This window comes from Varanus komodoensis, unplaced genomic scaffold, assembly GCF_004798865.1.
Source record: "Varanus komodoensis strain SLA01 unplaced genomic scaffold, ASM479886v1 scaffold20_1, whole genome shotgun sequence".
Classification (NCBI taxonomy): Eukaryota; Metazoa; Chordata; class Lepidosauria; order Squamata; family Varanidae; genus Varanus; species Varanus komodoensis.
In genome coordinates this window covers 16,871,026-16,890,298 of record NW_025335587.1, presented here as the reverse complement: position 1 = coordinate 16,890,298, position 19,273 = coordinate 16,871,026, and the positions used below count along the sequence as shown (strand labels likewise).

The 19,273-nt window shown below is 47.9% G+C and overlaps 1 protein-coding gene across 1 annotated transcript; it reads right to left on the bottom strand.

The window, feature by feature from the left end:
* Positions 1-6,445: 6,445 nt before the first annotated feature.
* On the bottom strand, positions 6,446-18,980 carry DYNLL2 (dynein light chain LC8-type 2). Its single transcript, XM_044430303.1, has 3 exons — positions 18,722-18,980; positions 10,292-10,430; positions 6,446-8,434 (listed from the first exon to the last, which is right to left on the bottom strand). Exons 2-3 carry the CDS (start codon positions 10,421-10,423, stop codon positions 8,297-8,299), a joined length of 270 nt encoding a protein of 89 aa, XP_044286238.1. The 5' UTR covers positions 10,424-10,430; positions 18,722-18,980; the 3' UTR covers positions 6,446-8,296.
* Positions 18,981-19,273: the final 293 nt, after the last annotated feature.

Sequence of the window (19,273 nt, the reverse complement as noted above, 5' to 3'; positions counted from 1 at the left end):
TTACTTTGGAGGGATCGTGGCCGCTGTATTTAAAGCCCACGCAGCTGAGGTACCACAGTGTTCACATTATGCAAAAAAGAAAAGAAACAAGAATGACAGTAATACTGTATTGTGAAGGCAAAATTGCAGCTCTTAGACAAATAAATGGTTGCAAATCCATTTTATACACACAGCTCTTTGCTTGCATTAGCTCCATTGTCTAGTGTCTGTGTCTAATCTGGAGTGGTGGGGGGTGTACACAAGGAACAGAAGAAGAAAATACAATTTAGGGAGTGGTATGATAAGATGTTTAATGTAGCAGAGATAAATTTAAGGCCAAGCAGATGTACAGTGGATTAAATAGGGGAGTTAATCTGAAATGCTCATTTTTTCTCTCTCCTCAAAATGGAAGCTTATGTTACACATTTCCAGGCTATTAAGTGCATATTATGCAGATGGAGAGCCTTTAAATAAAGCTTTGAGTCCCTATGTGCTTGCAAGTTGGACACCTAATTTCCCCCAACAAAAAGGATGCTCAAGAGTCTGGAAGAAACACTCCTGCAAGGAAGGGGGTGTGATTTAGAAATAAAGGTAAGTGAGGGGAGATATGACAGAGGTGTGCAAGATTATTCAAGGTGCAGAGAATGTGAAGAGAGAGAGGTTTCTCTCCCTCTTTCATAACACTAGAACCCAGTGCAGTCATTCCATGAAGCTGATGACTGCAAGATTCAGGATGGATAAAAGAATGGACGGTCCAACTGTGGAATTCATTTCCATAAGATGAAGGGACAGCCACTAATTTGGATGGCATTGGAAAGGGATTGGACACATTCCTGGAGAAGGTTGGGAAAATTCTTGTTCTTGTTGGGAAAATTCAGATAAATCCTGGTAGAAAAACCGTTGCTTTGTATGTGCCTTTGTATTATAAAATCAAACCTGCACTCCTTTCTCAGAAAGTACCCCAGTTCCAAGCCAGGTTACTGTTTAGCATTTGCTGTTACTTTAAGAAGTGGGGCTTGATGGCTTCACCAGGAAGCTGCCAGGGCTATTGTTTTTGCTGATTGGTAAGAACGGATCAGGCTGCCAGGTTAACAGCATATTTGCATGCCAAGACTCTCAATGATCCCTGTGCCTCAGTGATCCTTATGTTAATCTTCTGCAATCAAATGCCATCGTATGAAGCCCCCTCTGCAGAACTCTCACCTTCTTCTGACTGCGTTCCCCTTATTTCATCGTCAACTGCTCAACTGCTGGGCCCATGTGAATCAGAATCTATAAAACACTCTGTGTATGTTCTAAAAGCATAAGCTTAGAGGAGGCCAGTTGAAGCCAATGGGACATAAACTTAGTCTTACTGGTTTTGTAACCGTATCAGCCAGAGCTGGTCAGAAAGAAATGTGCCTTGCAGTCTTTCCAACCAGCCTCATATACACCGGCATCCATTGCAAGTCATGTAACCATCTCCTTAGAAAAAATGGCACACACAGAGAGAGAGAGAGAGAGAGATTCCGCAGTGCCCCCTTCACGCCAATGCCTCTGGTTCCACAGCAACTTCAAAGGGCATCAACTCACTTATAAATCTCACAGTTCAAAGGAAAATCATCAGGGAGTCAGCATGAGCCAGCTACCAGGGGAGGCAAAATCGGTCTCCCTTTCCCCCCAGTATCTCCACAAAATGCGCATTCATTTTAAGAATGCCTCTCAGGCCTTAGAAGAGCATTCAGAAAAGGGAACATCCTTCAGCAGGGTGGGGGTGTATCTCAGAACGGTGCATGATCGCGACAAAGAACAGACAAAGAACACGCATTAGTGAATGTTTATGCAGCAAGGTGGGGGTCAGCTCTCACCCACCCCAAAATCCCAGGTAAGTCGAGGGTGGAATGCATTACGTGTTCGCAGGGGAGGTTGGTGACTCCTACTGTCAGTGGGACTCTTGATCCACTGCAGCTTTTGTCTTGAACTTGACCGCAGCTATGCTTGGGGCTAAACTCCAACCCCAAAATAGGTTCACCGCCATGGAGTGCCGTGAAGATCCTATGACACGCAGAATAAAGACTGCCTTGCCCGCCTACATGTCTGGCAAGATACAACGGGGCTTCCAGCTTCTGGCTTCCAGCCCTGGGTTGCTGAGGACACGCATCGCAGTGGTTCAAAGAAGGGCCACCTGGGGGAAAGCGCATGTGGGAAGTCCCAGGTATGATCATCTCCCGACAGGGTTAAGGAAAGAGCCGTGTTCTGAGAACTTTTCTGCACAAGGGTGTGAATCAGCATTCACCTGCCGTATGGTTTGGCTTTGTTGCAGGAGTCGAATCCCAGCAACCTACCTGGCAGTTTCCTTTCTTGCTTTTAGACTGTACCACCTCTAGGTGGCACTGGTGTGTACTGGAATAGCACAAATGCACAAGAAGCGCTGCTTTTGTTTGCCTTCACAATTAAATACTTCTCCACAAGCAAACAAACAGCATGCCGAAAGTGCTGGTTAGAGCCAGATGTGAAAAAGGAGGGTCACAACAGGATGTCAAAGAATATGAAAGGATGTACATGTGATAAATGTCTCATCACCAGTTGGGGTAGATGGAGGCGAGGCAGGCCTAAGCCAACCTACCTGAGGGTACCAAAACAAACCTTTGGGGATCCTCAAAAGGCCGTGCCCCCCTCTCCATAGCTTAGAACCCAAGCTTTATCACAGAGTATCACTGGAACCTAACAGCGGAGACAGTCCTGGAATCCACAAAGCAAAAGGGAAAGACTCTTCCATTGGATTAGAAAGCCAGAAGGATAGATCTTTAACTAGGAGCTGGAAAATTCTAAAGGAGCAGTGATTGAAGGGAAAGGCCTGAGGCATGAATTGTAGCTTTCAGAATGTTGGCTCAGGCCAACACTTTGCCCAAGCGTTCTCTGGCAGAGAAAAGACAGCAAAATTTGCTTTTTTCTAACCGACTTACTGATGCAGAGATCCCTGAATACCAACATACATGTACTAATACAGCCCAATCTAAGCAATTTAACTGCAAATATCTGGCCCCCTGACTGGATAAAGAACACTCACCATTTTTTGCTCACTGTGCATGCTAAAAATCTGAAATAACCATGGCAATTAGAGATAATTACAGTGATTTTGAAATAGGAATTTGGTTGGGTTCTGAGCTGGCATCGAAGAGCGGGGTCGTGGTGGAGAAAAAGGATGCAGGGCAGGCTGAGGATTAATCCTAGAATATGTACTGCCCCGTTTCCCATGCAAACGGCCTGCTGCTTCAGTTGATGACCTGCCAGATCTTTTCTGTTTAAGGATTCTGCATAAATTATCCCGAATGCAAGACAATCTCAGCAGACAGAGGTTGGTTGCCTGTTGTTGCTTAGCACAGCATACGGGTTAGTTCTGCAAAAAAAATCCAGGCAGATGTCTCAGCCAGCTTGGAAAAAAAAGACACATTCACAGAAGGGTGCCTGCCACCTCCCATCCCAGCGGGATGCCCCTTATATGAATGTGTTATTTACTAGAGTAAGGCACAGGGGAAGCAAAATGTTGCCAGATGCTTGCCTTCGACTCAAGCGATTATGTGAAGGGGTGTGTATGCTCAACCGGCTCTCTCTCTCAGGTACACCAAGGGAATTCTGGATCTGCACTGAGACTACAATTTTTTAGAACGTACAGAACGCTGTCCTAGAACAAGCAGCTGCTATGGCACGCCTCTTTGCATCTTATCTTCTTGCACGGAGTGGCCATTTCTGACTTCTCCCCAGGAAACAGGACAAGAGGATCCCCATTGCATCAAATTTGCTGATACATACATGCAAATTTAGAAATAATGCATTGAAAGAAAGTTATCTTCTGTTTAAGAGCTGTGCACTCCAAGTCTGGACCAAAGACAACCTGGACCTCCAAGCTACTGTTCCACAGCCCTTGGACAGCAATTGTCAAGTGTTTTGCAGTACAGTGAGATGAATATTAAATTCATTTAACTATTAAGTATCATTTAAATAGGAGAGCTACCTAATTTTAAAAGGTGAAGATAAGAGTGTTGGATTGAGACTTGGGAGATCTAGGTTATAATCACCAGTAGGTCAGGCCCATCACTGACTCAGACTAACCTGCCTCACAAGATTGTTGCTGTGAGGATCAAATGCAGAAAAGTCCTGCATAAGCTGCCTTGGGTTCCTTGCAAAGAACAGTAGGATAGAAATGTGGTAGTAACTAAAATAAAGTAGGGTTTGTCCCTGATAAACAGAGATGAGTCCAAGGAGATTTCCCCCGTCAGCAACTTATGCAAACCAGCAAGTGGAATAAAAGAAAATGCAGAATTATTACATATATGATTCCTTAGTGTCCCCTCTGGTTTTACAACAACCCAGTGAGGTAGGAGAAATGGAGAAACTGATTGCTTCGAAGTAGCTTGGTGCGTTTCAGAGCTGGGTGAAGATTTGAACCCCTGTGTCAAGTTGATAGGCTTCATGAGGCGGGTTACCATCTGTACCTTCTTTTGCTACAAGCCACGAATTACTGTTCAAGTATGCAAGTTATCTGCCACCGTATCTCATGTAACGTTAGTGCTAGGAATCTTCCAGGGTCTTCCTTTTTAAAAATTTCCCCTTTAATGGCAGCCCTTTCGTAACCTTCATGACTCTTCAGCTGATCGATTTTGCTTATCACGACCAGTGTCACTTTGAGTCTTCTTGATCCATCTCAAGACTGTGGTCCAAATGGCCCCTTTTAGCAGCACACGCATTCGGCCAAGTAGGTACAAGGCCACTGGGTATCAGGTTTACCAAAACAAACAAACAAACAAACCAGGTGCTTTAAAAACCCTCAAGAATAATTCTCCACTTATTTGCTGTATTTTTACCTCTTCAGCCAGAAAAGGGTCCCAGAATATCTTACAGAGGTTCAATGGGAGACCTTCCCTGTCCTCAGGGTTACTTTCTAAAAGGCCATGATGCAAAAGCAAAAGAATTGGAAGAGAGGAAGAAAAAAGCAGCAACTAAACTCAGGCATGGACTTTGGTTTCAAATCTCTTACTGGCTTTCCTTTCCGAGGGAGATGCAAACCAAGCTTCTGGGGTTGTTTTCTTTCTGTATTGGGCCCATTTGGTCTCCCCCTTTCCGCTATGTTCTTCCTATGTGAGAACAGTCACTCAGTGGCCAATGGATAAAATGTCTGTTTCACTGGTTTTGACAGTCATCTTGCATTGTGTGTGTGTGTGTGTGCGCGCAGACACACTTTGGTTACATTTTTACTGGCCCTTTTTATTAGAGGAAATTATTCAGCCAAGGATTTAACTTTGCTTTTGTTGATAACGGGGCCCAAAGCAAGATATCAAGAATGCAAGGACATAGGAGGAAAGGCTTCTAACTAGCCTAATGCCTGTTTTGCATGCAGAAGCCTCAGGATCCATTCCCAGCATCCCCAGATAGGAAGCCAAGGACAGGGAAGAAATTCCTCCATGCAAACCAAAGCTCAACAAAAGGGCAGCGGAAAAGGACAACTAAAATGATAAAAGAGCTGGTATGTCGCTTAGAGGGTTCGATTGGTCATAAGCTCATTGGATGACTCTGGACCAGTTCCTCACCCTCAGCCTTACGCACCTCATACAGCCGAGAGAATAAAACGGAAAGGAGGAAGTCTGTGCCATGAATGCAGGGGCTTGTCCCTGTGAGAATGGCTAGAGCTGCGTTACAGGAACGGATAAATGAAATGCAAGAAAAAGCAGCACAACGGAGATACAGGTTTTCTGCCCTTTCTCCAAGCAGCTCAGAATCACAACTCTCTGGCCTGCCCCCCCCGCCCCTCCTGCAAGAAACCTGTGGAGTAGCTTAGCTTGAGACACCGCGATGGCAGGATATACAGGTATGGACAACTTGGCAGGCACCTGAAAGGTTTCTCTGGTTGGTCTGTCGCACTACAGGGCAGCATCTCTCATTCTCATAAAAGCATTAAGGCTCTAGATACGACCTCTAGGAGGTCCCCAGTGCAAAGGGACCAGTTGCAGGGATCCAGTGATCCTGCAAAGTACATCACATCGACGCATCGGGGATGTTGAACCTCTGGAATCCCCAAACACTCTCCTTGCTGAGGTTTTGGGGCAGTTCCCCTGCTACCTTTTGGTAGGCCTCTCCTAAGGCTTAGTTGTCATCCAGATAGCTTGACTTTCGACAATATGGAAATACAATAATGAAATTACTGAAAGATTTTAGCTGGGAGGGGGCATCCCTTTAGGCTTTGGTTTGCCCACTACCAGGATATCTGCCCCCTCCCACAAGCTTCTCTGATTATTCCTCTCTCAGGCTTAGTGAGGCTCAACACTCGTAAGGACCATTTAGAGAGCAACACATATCTCCCCCCATGCCCAGTTTGCCTCGGATGACGGCTAAGATCAGGTGCAAAACCCAACCCACAACTCCATGGAATGCGGTGCACAAGATTCCCCCCCCCCATCTCACCTGTGAAGAACCAAACAGGACACCATTCTTAAATGTGTCAATTCCTTTTTAATGTTTTCAAAAAAATAAAAAGGTCTATCTTGAGCAACTGCGGTTAAGAAGGAAAATTTTGTTTTTGTGCTCCATGAAGTGTGAGCATTTTCACGGACTCATGCATGGGTGGGGGGTCAGGAAGAGAAAAAAAAGAAACCAACTGACATTCTCTTTGTTCAGACCTGTATGAACACAACCTCCACCATGCTCCCGTGTCACCGAAGGCACCTTGTCGGGCCTTCCTCCCATCCCACGCCCTCAATCCTGTTAGATGGGAGACGCCGGATAACATGAAATACAACAGCAACACCAACCTCTATGGTTCTACTGAGATTTTGTACAAAGTTTAGGCATACTTTCGATTTTGCACAGACACATGAACTTGTTCGTTCTTCAGAGAGATAGCTGGGGTTTTCCTAGTTATTTGCAGTCAGAGAAAAAGATTATTTTAATGGGGGAGGGGGGTTATGCTTCCCTTCCTACTGATCCCAAAGGCACACAAGCACGGACAGATGCTGACATGGTTACAATCCACGCCCTGAAGTCAATATTAAGCCACTGACTGCGTGTTTGGCTGGTCTGGGAGAGGGCAAAGGAAACGGTCACTCCAGCCCTGGTGTCAATTTGTAGGTTCTTTAACTGCAGAAGGAACCAGAGATTTGACAAACGCCATCACTGGATTTCAAGGATAACCCTGAGGGTGGGCGAGAAAAAGGGAAACAGCCTGACAGTTCTTCACAATAGAGCTGAAATAGAAGACTACACTAGAAATGTTAAGAAAGCCCCATGAAGACACTTATCTGCAGTTTCGGGTTGCGGGATCTTTGCACAACTACTTTCAAAGATGCTGAAGCATTTGGGGCAGGGGGTGGGGTAGAGTAACCACAGAAAAAGAATTTGGGGATCATGATTGTCTCCAGTAAAGACAAAGACTGCAAAACCAAGCCACCAATTTTGGGCACCTTGCCCACAAAGCAACGATTGGAAGCAAACCACAATAAGGCAACGACGCATCAGAACAAGGATAGGAAAGAGACCAGACTGCAATGATCATGAGAGGAGTGGCCAGGCGATACTCCATACACAGAGTACTTTTCCTTGAAATTGCTGTGGGTGTGTGGGCAGAAAGAACATATGGAGGATCAGGCCAAAAGCACATGTCAGGATGCTATTTATACCCTAATTCTATTTTACAGCTAAATTACCAGCTTTGTTTTCCCAAGCTCTACTGGAGACAATATTGGGCAAACTGGAGAGAGTAGGTGACCCTTTAGAGTAGCTGCTACCCCTTTCATGACTAAGGTGACTTTGCAAGAGAATAAGGTAGTCTTTGGGAGAGAATGTCTGGCAGGATTTCTTTAAAAAAAAAAAAGCTTTGGGTACCTCACTTTAGACACTTTAGACTTTAGCTTTGGGTACCCTTCCAATGGTATTTTTATCTTTTTAATTGTCTGCTCAAGTTCAGCTTCAAGACTTTTTCCAAGAAAGTTAAGCCAAAGGATGTTTGTTGTGGACTTCTCGTTTTTAATTTATTAGCTCTTCGCACTTAAAGGCCATGGTTGAAACATTTGACAGTTCTCCTAGTGCAAAAGGAAAAAAAAAGCAAAAAAAAAAAAAAGCAGTAATTGAAAACTAAAGGGAAAAACAAGTCACTGCCTTTCTTTCCCCAGGTGACCAAAGCAAAAAGAACTGTAGGGGTTTTTTAACTGCAACATATACACATTAAATATAGTATACAGTCCATGCAGCGGTGCAGCCATGGTAAGGGAAGCTGAACCTCCCGTCTTCAGTTCACTAACAGTCCGTGTTCCTCGCGTGCCGTTGTTACCCCACCACTGCCCACCTCCTAGCCTGACTTGAAGAGGAGAATTGCAACCTGGCCCAAGTAGAAATAGATGAAATGTTTCGTCTCGTGCGTTACGTAACTGCCGAAATTCCTGCCCACGATGCAGTGCCAAGTGGGGTTGTATTTCTTGTCAAATTCCTGGAGTGCGGGCAAAAATGAGGTGGGGAGAAAAGAAAGAGTTGTTAAAGCAGGACCAACCCCCCAGCTCAGCCTACATGGCTAAGATGTTTTCCAAAGGCTTAGCTACTACAGGTAAGATATTGGGAAACTAAAACGTGCTGACAATGCTATCCCTGCCCCTTCTGCCAGTGTCTCCGGCCCCTCCCCAACCCCAAGACTTTTTCTGAAATGGAATCTGGCCCTCAGGTGGAAAGTATCAACACTCCTTTTCTAGTTGAATTGCATTCCTCCAGGGCTTGCAAGCAGACTATGCCCAGTATCCAAATGCGGAGGTTCCATAAACTCATTGCAGCAAAGAGTAACCCACAGGTTTATTCTACTGGGCATGTCTTGAGCGACTGTTTAAAGAAAAAAAAAAAAAACTAAAAGTGTTGTAGAACTGTAGAAGCCACTTTTGGGAAGTTGGGAATATGAATGTCCATCCTTTTTGTCATTTTCTACTGGAAAAATTATGGGAGGTATTCATACAATGCATTGCACCAGATTCCTGGTTTACTCCTTAGAATAAACCCTGACTGGGAAGAAGGCTGGGGTTTGGCTCCTGGTTCAACAGCTCTCGGCTCGCTGTTAATGTGACAGGCTCTGGCTTACATGTCGCATCCAGGCCTGACAAATGGACCCTTTAAACTGACAGGCTTCCGGGGCACTTGGATCCTCCTGCAGCAATCACATGTTTTCTCCCACTGATGCAGGGTTCCTGCCAGTGCTTTCATGGGAATGTAGGACTCTGCCATGCACCGAGTCGGTCCACTGGTCTGTCTGTCCATCTACACACAAGAGGCTCTCCAAGGTTGCAGGTAGGGGTCTCTTCTCCAAGGCCTCCAGCTGGCTTTACCTGTCCTTTTAAAGACACTCCTGGCTGCCCAGGTATCCATCACAGCAGTTCCACCAAGGGCACCCACCAGCCCTTGCCTCTCTCTTCCCAGCCCCTTGCGTGACAGGCAGGTAAATGAACCACTCACAGAGTTTTTTTTGAACCCTGCCAAAAAACCCCAACAGCCCATCCATCATTTAAAAGGGGCTTTATTGAAAGATTTCCTGTAAGCTGCTTTGGATACTGATTCCAGTAGAAAGGCAGCCTACGAATAAAACCAGATTAGACCAATCTGGGAAGTATAGCCCTACTTTATAGTCTTATTCTATTAATTCTTTCTTACTTTTTTAAACTGAAAGGCTAAATATTCAAAAGAATCAAGAGCACTTTGCTGCAGGTTATAATGAACAACAGCCGCATTCCCTGATGGAATGTGCTGTCTATCTTGTTTGCTTGTATGGTATGGACTTGGTTTTACTTTTGCTGTGTATTTTTGGCATTGATTACCATGAATCTTGAAATCAAAATGTGAAAAGCATATTGTGATTTTTTTAAAGAAAGATGTGCTAGGTGGAATATAAATCTATTATGAATATGAATACCTAATTAGGAATTTAATAATAATCCCGCTATGTCACAAAGGAAAAAAGCAGCTGCTAGGTTCAGGGGTACCAGAGGCAGGGGAATTTGCCCCTTAAGGCGTCCTTCTGATCCAAGCCCTCAAACACAGCCATCTCAATCAGGGGAGAAGCATAATGTACAACCGCCAGAGGTTTGGAGTTCAGCTCCCAGAAGCCTCTGCCAGCACAGCCAATGGCCAAAAATGCTGGGAGCTGAACCCTCAAATACAGATGACCTACTTTCTGCCCACCTGCTGGGGACTTCACAAGCAACAGACCCCTCAGGTAGGCCTAGCGCTAGCTGAAACCCTGGTGTGATCCCACAGGCCTCCTGTTACCATCCCCCCGACCAGCCATCCCCCCGACCAGCTGTCCCCGTACCTTCTTGATGTATGCGGCAATATCCTTCTCTATGTTGTACTTCTCCATGGCCTGCGTGGCGCAGTCCACAGCATCCTGCTGCATGTCCTCGGACATGTCCGCATTCTTGATCACAGCCTTCCTGTCAGACATGTTGAACCTGTGGCGAAGGGGGCAGAGGTGAAGGCCAAACCACCAGACTTCCAGGAGCGCTTCCCATTCAACCTTCTCCAGCTTTACAGAACAGCTCAAGATGTTCTGAACGGGCAAAACTGACCTGTTACCAGGCTTGTGCAACTGGATGTGCTTTGCTGCAATCAGATGCACAGCGGTGGGAGTTTAATGTCCAGGAGAACCTGAGCCTTTTGCTACCAGCTTTACAAAGAAACCCACAAAGTCCACAAGGAAGTATGCACAACTCGTCCCTGCCAAATTTTGGAGACTCGTGGGCGGGAGCATTCCAAAGGTGGGCAGGGACAACAGAAAAGGGGCTGGTCCAAAAGACCAGCCTGGCTTAGCACTTCCTACGAGAATCAAGGCCTCAGGAGAGTTATTTCTACCTTTCAGGGGAAGAATATGCAAAAGCTGGAAAAGCAGCGAACGATGAGCGGAAGGCACAAGCAGCGAAGCCATCTGGATACTGGAAGCCAAGTGGGCTAGATACAGCGCACTGGTCTCAGGTTCCCCAGTCCAGCTGTAGGCAATCTGCCAGTAATAGACTGAAAGACTAGCAGCCATTTCTTCTATCGCATGTACACCCTTTTCTGTAGACCAACCAGAGAACTTGACCAAGTGAGGTATGAAGGCGCAGCCAGTGGGCCACAAGCACTCGAATGGAAAGATGCTCCTGAGCATAAGTTCTCCTCAAGCTCTCATGTGTACAACTTTCTGTTCAAATGACAGCAGGTTCCTAGGAGCCCCAAATTTCAGGCACAAACTGTAGCAAGAACAAGAAATCCCCAAGTTCTCCTCATCCACCCAGCCCAAGCACTTCATGGGAGCCTCTAGCATCGAAGCAGGTTTTCAGACTCAAAACGACAGAGGCACAGTGATGGGAGAGAAGCCCCAGAGGTAATTTGAAAAGCAAGAATGGATACACGGTGCAGTCTGCAAAGCCAAGCCCCTCCACCTGAACAGGCACGACTCGCAGGATGTGGAAAGGGGGACGGGAAGAGGTAACAGGGCCATTGTATCAGCCCTGCTCTTCCCACGCAATCCTCCTCTCCTTGCATTCCTTGTCCGTTCACCTGCAGGAAGGGTGACTGACTGCACATCACTGATCCAGGGAATCTTGCTGCAGAGGGTGACAGAACCCACTTCAAATAAAGAAATGAATAATCCCATTCCAAGCTACTTTGCAAAACCATCATATCAAGTTTGATCGATGGGTGAAGGCGGTGGCAAGACTTTAGTCATCAGTGCTGCAACTACAGCCAAGCCCAGATGTCACATCAACATGACCCATCATCCTTGGAGTCCAGCCCACATCGGCATTCACGTGCCGAGCTTTGCCAAGCTAGCGGCTTTCAGAACAAGAGAGTTATTTCTGCTTGGCTTCGAACTAGGGCCCATCTCCGTGCCCAGCCAAACCGAACTGCAAAGACATTCCAGGACTGTACCGCTGCGGGCTGCAAATGAATGCTGGCATGTCTGAAAAGTTGCCCCACTGAAAAGGGGGCAGAGGTTTCCTGCATGTGGGAAGAGAAGGCGCCAAGGGGGAAAGCAGCTGCTCCCCACTCTGTAATGCACTGGCAGTTGACACGCAAGAGTGGCACGTGCTTTTGGCAGGGCACAAACGCCCCTACAAAACACGCACGCCATCTCTCATGGGGGGCAACCGAAGAAAGATCACTTTGTTGGCTTAGGCGTGAACTTCCTTTCTGTTTAAAACCAAGTTTCTACAGCACCTCCCTCCATGGCAAGCCTCTTGAGTGTGCTAAGGAGCTCCAGAAGTGCCAGGCTACAACTTTTGGACGCAGCTCCCATCATCTGATAGAAATGTGAATTGAGAAATGAAATCTAGCAGAGGAAAGGGAGGACCACACAGACAGATACATGCAGTCTTCAAATTAAAGCCCCTGCAGACTGCAAAGGGGATGAACATCTGAGCTTTAAGTCAACCTTCCTTAACGGGTGGAGAATGCGTGCTTTCCAGATATTATTGGACTGTGACTCCCAGTGGCCCTAGCTTGCACAGCCAATGTAGGAGCCGTATTTCAACAACATCTGGGAAGCTCCAGAGAGTGGAAAACTGCCACTGAGGAACACCCAGTCCCATGCGCGTGGCTAGATGGCCACTGTGTGAACAGAACTGAAATAGACGGACCCTTCGTCCGGATCTGGCATGACTCTTCTTAACATCTGGAGAACCACAGAATCTATTTTAGTTCTATAGCACCATCTCCTGTAGTCCTAACCTGGCTTACTATCCATATCTGGATCCCATCCAAGCACCTGGTTTGTGCTTTAAGAGCCCTTCCTACCCACACCCCTTTCCTTTCATATTTACCTCCAACTCCAGCGGTAGTTTTTGCTCACCCAGCCGCATTCCCTCAAATTTCTATTATTATTTTACTGGGGCTCAAGATGGACAGCAAAAATTTAAAAACCACATCGCCACATTTTAATTGTCCTTTATGTTTTAGTAAATCCAAAAGAGAATAAAAGAATCGACCCATGAACAGCCCATTCGACAACAGACAAGCTTCAAGGGCTGACTAAAACGGTTGTGGGCTGCTGGTGAAAGACAAGGCGGTGCCCACTGGGCCTCCTCTGGCAGGGAGCTGAAATGCCTCCACTCTCTGCCCCTTGCTGCCTCTCTTATGGCGGCAACTGCTTCCCAGAACAACTGCAGGATGACGTCCTTCCAGTATGGTGTAGTGTTCAATGTTGGCCTGAGACTTGAGATCCAGGATCTGGACCCCACTCAGCCATGGATCTCATCACACGGCTTTGGGCCAGTCCGTGGCCCTCAGTCTAACCTGCCTCATAGGGTGGCTAGGAGGAGAAAAGATCAGGAGGAAGATGCTGTATGCTGCACTGGATTCCATGTAAATGGGAGAATGCTGGGAAATAAATGCATTAAATATACCATTCTTTTCTCAACACTCGCATTTTGGACTGAGGTGACCCCTTGGTCCTCACTTGTCTAAATATGGAAACAGATGCATGAATTTCTCCCCCTAATCTTGCCCCCAATTTCCTTCTCCTACAGGGAATTCTAGACTGCAAGCTGCTCCAGGCAGACGCCTCTACTTCCCAGAGTGTTGTGCTTGCAATGTCATCAATGGGACTCGGATTCCTCCCATCTGCTTCCAAGGGCTTGAAGCCACCATTAGGTGAAGGAATTCACCCACGGCTGCCAAAAACCTGCAGTCCCAACAGCTTTCCACACCCAGGCAGAACCACTGCCCACTTAAATAACTTGGCCATATGGAAGTGTGCTTTGTAAGTGGCAGTTCACAGCCATGCACAACCAATCATTCGCACACATTGTGAAGACAGACATCTCTTTCAGCTGTTCTCAGGGATGCTGCAAGATTACGAAGGGCTCAACTGATGGAAGCAGCTTCTGCGGAGCTGGAGCTGTCTTTCTGAACACGGCCACATTACAAGTTTAAGCACCCCTTTCCGACTCAGCAGAACAATATGGCTGTCCCCACAATAAATGAGGAATAACACTTTTGTGCTGGTGGTGGTGGAGCCCAGAAGTCCATTTCTGATGTATGCGCTGAGCTGCTTTTCCCAGGACTTTAGAGGGCAGAAACCACAACAGCAGTAACCAGTCCACATACTTCATATCAGCTGTTGCTGGATCACAACTTCCATCAACGTTCATTATAGCCTATCCTAGCCGGGGCTGATGGGAGTTGTAGGAAAGCTGTAGTCCCCGACCCTGATTTAAATGCCACCTCCCTGCTAAAGAACATTGATGAATGTCATTTGTAACGCATCACACAAAGGTCATAATTGCTTCTGGGCTTTACTCACAGGAAAGCACCAAGCCAGCATGGACCAGCAAGTATTTCATGCTGGTGATCAACATGTTTCAAAGTTTTTCAGCAGCACAGAGAATAAAGGAGAGCCAGTAGCGGTTAAGGGTGCAGGCCTGAGACACAGGCGATCTGGGTTCTATTCCCCGCTCAGCCATGGAGCCAACTAAGTGACTTTGGGCTATTCACAGACTTGCAGCCCAACTTTACAGGGTTGTTGTTGTTGTTGTTGTGGAAGAAGACTGAGAATAGGAGGAGAATTAGGTAAGCTGCTTTGAGTTCTTAAAAAAAGGTGAGATATAAAACTAATAAATAAAGCAACTTCACATTTAGAAAGAAACTAGTTTTGATTTGCAGTGGGGGGCACTTGCCTGTCACATATGCAAGCATGCATCAAGCCCCAATATTTACTCAGGAAGCACCACCCCAACATTCTCCAATTTTTATTTATTTAAAGTTTTTCTAAGCTGTCCATTACTAAAAAAAAGTCTCTGAATGGCTTACGAGGAATGCTGTGAAGTTCTTCCCCATGGACCTTATCCACCTGAATCTCCATATAGCAACTTCATCCAACCTGATACCTTCCAGATTTTTTTAAAATTTCCACTCCCATCAGCCCCAGCAAGTATGGCCAAGGATCAGGAAACCTAGGAGTTGCAGCCCAAAACATCTGGAGGGCACAGGGCGGAGGGGGCAGCTGTTCCATAGGAATCCTGAACACACTTTCTGCAAGGCAGATTTCCCATTCAGATGTGCTGGACTCCCACTTCCAGGAGCGTAATTCACTGACCAGGGTGATAGTGGATAATGGAAGTCCACACAATCTCACAGGCAGTCAGTTCGGGAAAGTTGCTATAATTCCTGCCACAATTTTCTCAATCTATCTCAGAATTACAGTTTTCGCAAGCCCTTAACAACTAAAGGCACAATCCTATGCAGGTTTAGGCCGGAAAAATGTCCTGTAACTCCCAGCATTCCACAGCTTTTTGGGGAAGACTGGGAGATGCAGGACGTTTTCTTTCCATGGAAGGAAACAGAGCTCTGAGTTCAAATACCTGCTTTGTATACAGATGGTTCCAGGTTCTGTCCTAAACACCACCAATTAAAAGGATCAATATATTAAGGAATTCTGACATTTGCACATCTGATAGGATAAAAAAAAAGTCCACAAAAATTTAGGCTGGAAGAAATGTGTCCATCTTTCAAGCGCACCAAGCTCCTCGGTGAGCAAAGGTTGGTAGCAGGCGTCTTTCCAGATCAGCCAGACCAGCCCTTATGGGAGTCACCTTGAGCCACCTCAAGCCATCCAACGGTGAGAGGAGCGGAGAAGAGCTGCTTCTCTAGTTCTTCTGCTACCACCTGCCCATGGTCGTCCAGGGGCAGGCAGCCCAACGTGTCCTGCAAGCCAGCCAAACCCAGTCCCATTAAAAAGGGGAGTTCCTCAGGGGTGGAGTGGGAACAGGGAGGAGAAGTTGAATACTGCAAGCCATTCCTGTCTCTTGGCACCGTGCCAATGAGCAAGAGAAGGAGTAGCTTTGTTACAGCAATTAGAGATGCTTTGCAAGAGGAGGGAAGGGGCCGTTACATAATAGCCACGGTCAAGGTTACAATTATGCACACCTTGGCCACAGTCCTTTAGTTAAAAAGTACAATTCGGACCATCATTTGCATCAAAGGCTGCTACAGTTACGGGGAACCTGGGGGAGAGGAAAACCCTAGTCAGTTTGCAGCAAAACCCTTGGAAGCTACTCTGTCATTACTATTCTGAGACAAAACAAGTAAATTATTTGCCCTTCAATTCCACAGCTAGAAGGGGTACCTGCTGGAGAACCACGGTGGTTCGTGAGGGACAAGAGGCCTAGCTTCACAGCTTCAAGGCCTGGCTCCAAGACTTTTTGCCCGCGATTCAAAGATGGGCTCTGACCAGCAGTCACCCCTTGGTCTCTAACTGGTCCCATTTTGCAGGTGGTGCCAACAGAGGCGTTTCCCATGGGTGAAACACAACAACAGCTGCTGCAATATCCTACCACATTCTAGCACACAGAACAAACAAAATCCTGGACAGAGAAGGGCAGACCATTAGAAGACACCCTAATGGGGTATCTGGAGACATCTTTTTTCCCTTCCGTCAAAGTAGTGATGGCTTCTACTGCCTTACACAGACACATTAGTAGATTAGTAGTCAGGCTGTCTCTCTCTAGAGTTGCAGCAGGGGGCCAGCCCTACCAGATGAACCTAGGAAACAGGTATGCGAAGCACCGCGCCACGGACCTTGCCCTGAAAATTATTCTTGCCAAAAAGCAAGGGCTTCCAGAATGCAAACCAAGCCAGCAGAAGTCCCGGGGCCACACCCATCACTTTCCATCAGGGTTCGCCACTTTCGCTTGAAATTGACACCCTTGAGCTTAATCCTACCGCAACTATAAATGGAAGTCGGTGGGATTTATATGCTTTCTCGAGTGAGTTGTCAGTCCTTTATTTGGCCTTTGGGATACCAAAACAAAAAGCTCGTAACAGACACACGGCCATGACGTTTCAGCGGGGCACTCCACAGCCGCCCCACAGAGCCTTCCCTATGAGGGGCTTCAGCGTTAGCGCTTCCAACATGGGTCCCTTGTGCCAGTGAACATAAAGGGGGCTACCACAGGCCTAGTTCTGCAAGCCAGTGGGTTGGATGCACCATGTATTTGGCCAGGTAGTCTGACAGAGGCCTGGCCTCCAGGACAGGGCAGCCGCAAGCATGTGGTGGGGAAACTTCCAGCCATGCCCCTACCCTTCCTGACCTTGTAAGACACAACAGCCTCATCACACACAGCGCACTAAGAGACTGTGCTGGCATAAGCCAACAGCCGAGCTGCAAAGCAAGTGCTAATGGGGAAAAATCACTACCTGGAACAGGTATTTCTAAAAGGGGGGTTAACAATCCACAACCTTGTGCCCTCCCAGCATCCCCCAGCTGGCTGCAGCTGTGGTTCCTGAGCAAAGGGCGAGCTACCGCCTGCTGAACCAGCAACTAGGAAACCTGAACCGGTTTGTTTACAATCACTTTACCCCAGCCCATTTTACACTCCCAGGAAAAGGAGGTTCCCTTCCTCATTTAGACAAGATGCAACCCCCAGGCGGGCGAGGGCCGCCCCAGCACAAGGTTCCCTTCCCTTTCTTCTTCTTTTTAAGGGAGCCAGAAGTGCTCTGGGAGCTTCCCACTTGCACCTCTCCCCCAACACCACACTTGCTCTCTGATTCTTGGATCCTGCCCAAGAGCAGCTCCACCTGCAGGTCTAGGAGAGGCAACAACCTCTCACTTGCTCAAAAAGGCCTGGCGATGGCCAACCCAAGCCACCCTCCCCTCCCGCTCTCCTCTAGAAGGATCCACGCTGGATCCCATGTTACACTGGCTGGCAGGGACACGGCTGCCAGCGGATCACAAAGGATAGCGAAGGTGAAAGCGAGTCTGATCTGCCCTGCTGCAACCCCACGCTGCAACACAGAAAAGCTCAAGTCCCGCTCCACCCTTCGCCACACAATGAGGCAACCTCTGGGGGAGCTGTCCCCCCCCCCAAAATGTACACTGCTCTTTCAAAGAGGTCTGCAAGCAGAGGAGGAGGCAGGAAAGATGCTCCCTTTCTCCCAACTGTTTGAAATCAAAGGTGAGACAGGGCACCCTGGGAAGCACCCCAAAGGATCTCTAGCCTGGAGATTTCAGGATTGACCTTGTATCCAAGTGGTGATTGAGGGAGAGGAATAAAAGAAGCAAAGATTTCTCTGCATTTCTGCCAGGGCAAATAGAAGCAGGGGAAAGTTAACACCTACAATCCAGAAGGGAAAATTTAAGGATCTGCTGCATCTCGCCCCCTCCCATCCCAAAGCTACGATTGGTGCAGAGGTGAACAGGGAAGCCAAGGCAAGAAACGGGGCGGGGGGGGGGGGGGGCTAGACACTGTCCTCCTCTCCACCCCACCACGCAAGGGTGGTGGTGGGGAAAATAATAGTTGAGGTTCAGTGCAACCAAACTGGATTCAACACCCACTGGAAGGGCCCTTGGGGGCGTGGAGGGGGGGAGCGAACGTACTTCTACGCTACCATCCGATACACACTTGCCTGCGAGTAAACCCCATGAAACGCAATGGAGCTTACTTCCGAGTAGACGTGCATACGATCGCGGAGTGGGTGTGCGCGTTTTTTAAAAGTGCAAAAGGCAAGGGGCGTGGGCTAAGCCCGAACAAAAAACGGGGGGGAAAGGAGAGAAAGCGGGGCTGACCCACCTCCCCTTGGGACCCACTCCCCCACCGATCGTACCCGGTTCTCCCCCACCCCTGTGCAAGCCCACCTGCACACCAACCCCGTCTCGCCCAAAGGCGTTTTGCACGGCATGCAAACGCCACGCAACTGCAACGCAATTGCAACGCGATCGCCATCCATCGGCACCCGCCCCGCCCCGCCCCATCCACCCCGCACTTACCTTCAACACTTTTTTTAAAAAAATAAGAATTAAGGGTTCTCCCCCCTTCCTCCAACCAAAGCAAGGTTGCAAGGGCACCCCCAGCCCCAAAGCCCGGGCCTCTCGCCTACTGCCCGGTGCCAAAGGAAAAAGGAACGGCGAAAAATGGTGCTCGGTGCTGGCGATCAGCAAAGGGCGGCGGGAGCGTCGCACGCTTACTCAGCGTAGTCGCAGCGGCAGCAGCAGCGGCAGCCCCTCCGCTCTTTCCCCCCAGCGAGCCTTCTCTGGCGGGCTGCCCCGTCCCCCCCTGGGCTGAAATAGGCGCCCCTCCCCTTGCAGCAGCTCAGCCGCGCCGCGCCCCCATTGGCTGCCGCAGAGCCTCGGCCCACAGCGACGTAGCGTTCTCCTTTCGCTGTTCTCTACCTACATCTTGTTTCATCCCATAATGCCACGAGGAAATTGCAGAACCGATTTTTTTCTTGGCTCTTTTTTGGGGGGGTTTTTTGGAGGGGTGGGGGAAACTAGGGGTGGGGCAGGAGCGGAGCAAGAGTGACTTAGGTTGCTTGCCAAATT

Excerpts from the sequence above, each read along its gene's own strand:
- DYNLL2 (XM_044430303.1), bottom strand. The coding sequence starts at position 10,423 with ATGTCTGACAGGAAGGCTGTGATCAAGAATGCGGACATGTCCGAGGAC. Across the intron at positions 8,435-10,291 it reads TTGCCGCATACATCAAGAAG|GAATTTGACAAGAAATACAA; the intron begins GTACGGGGACAG and ends CCCGCACTCCAG.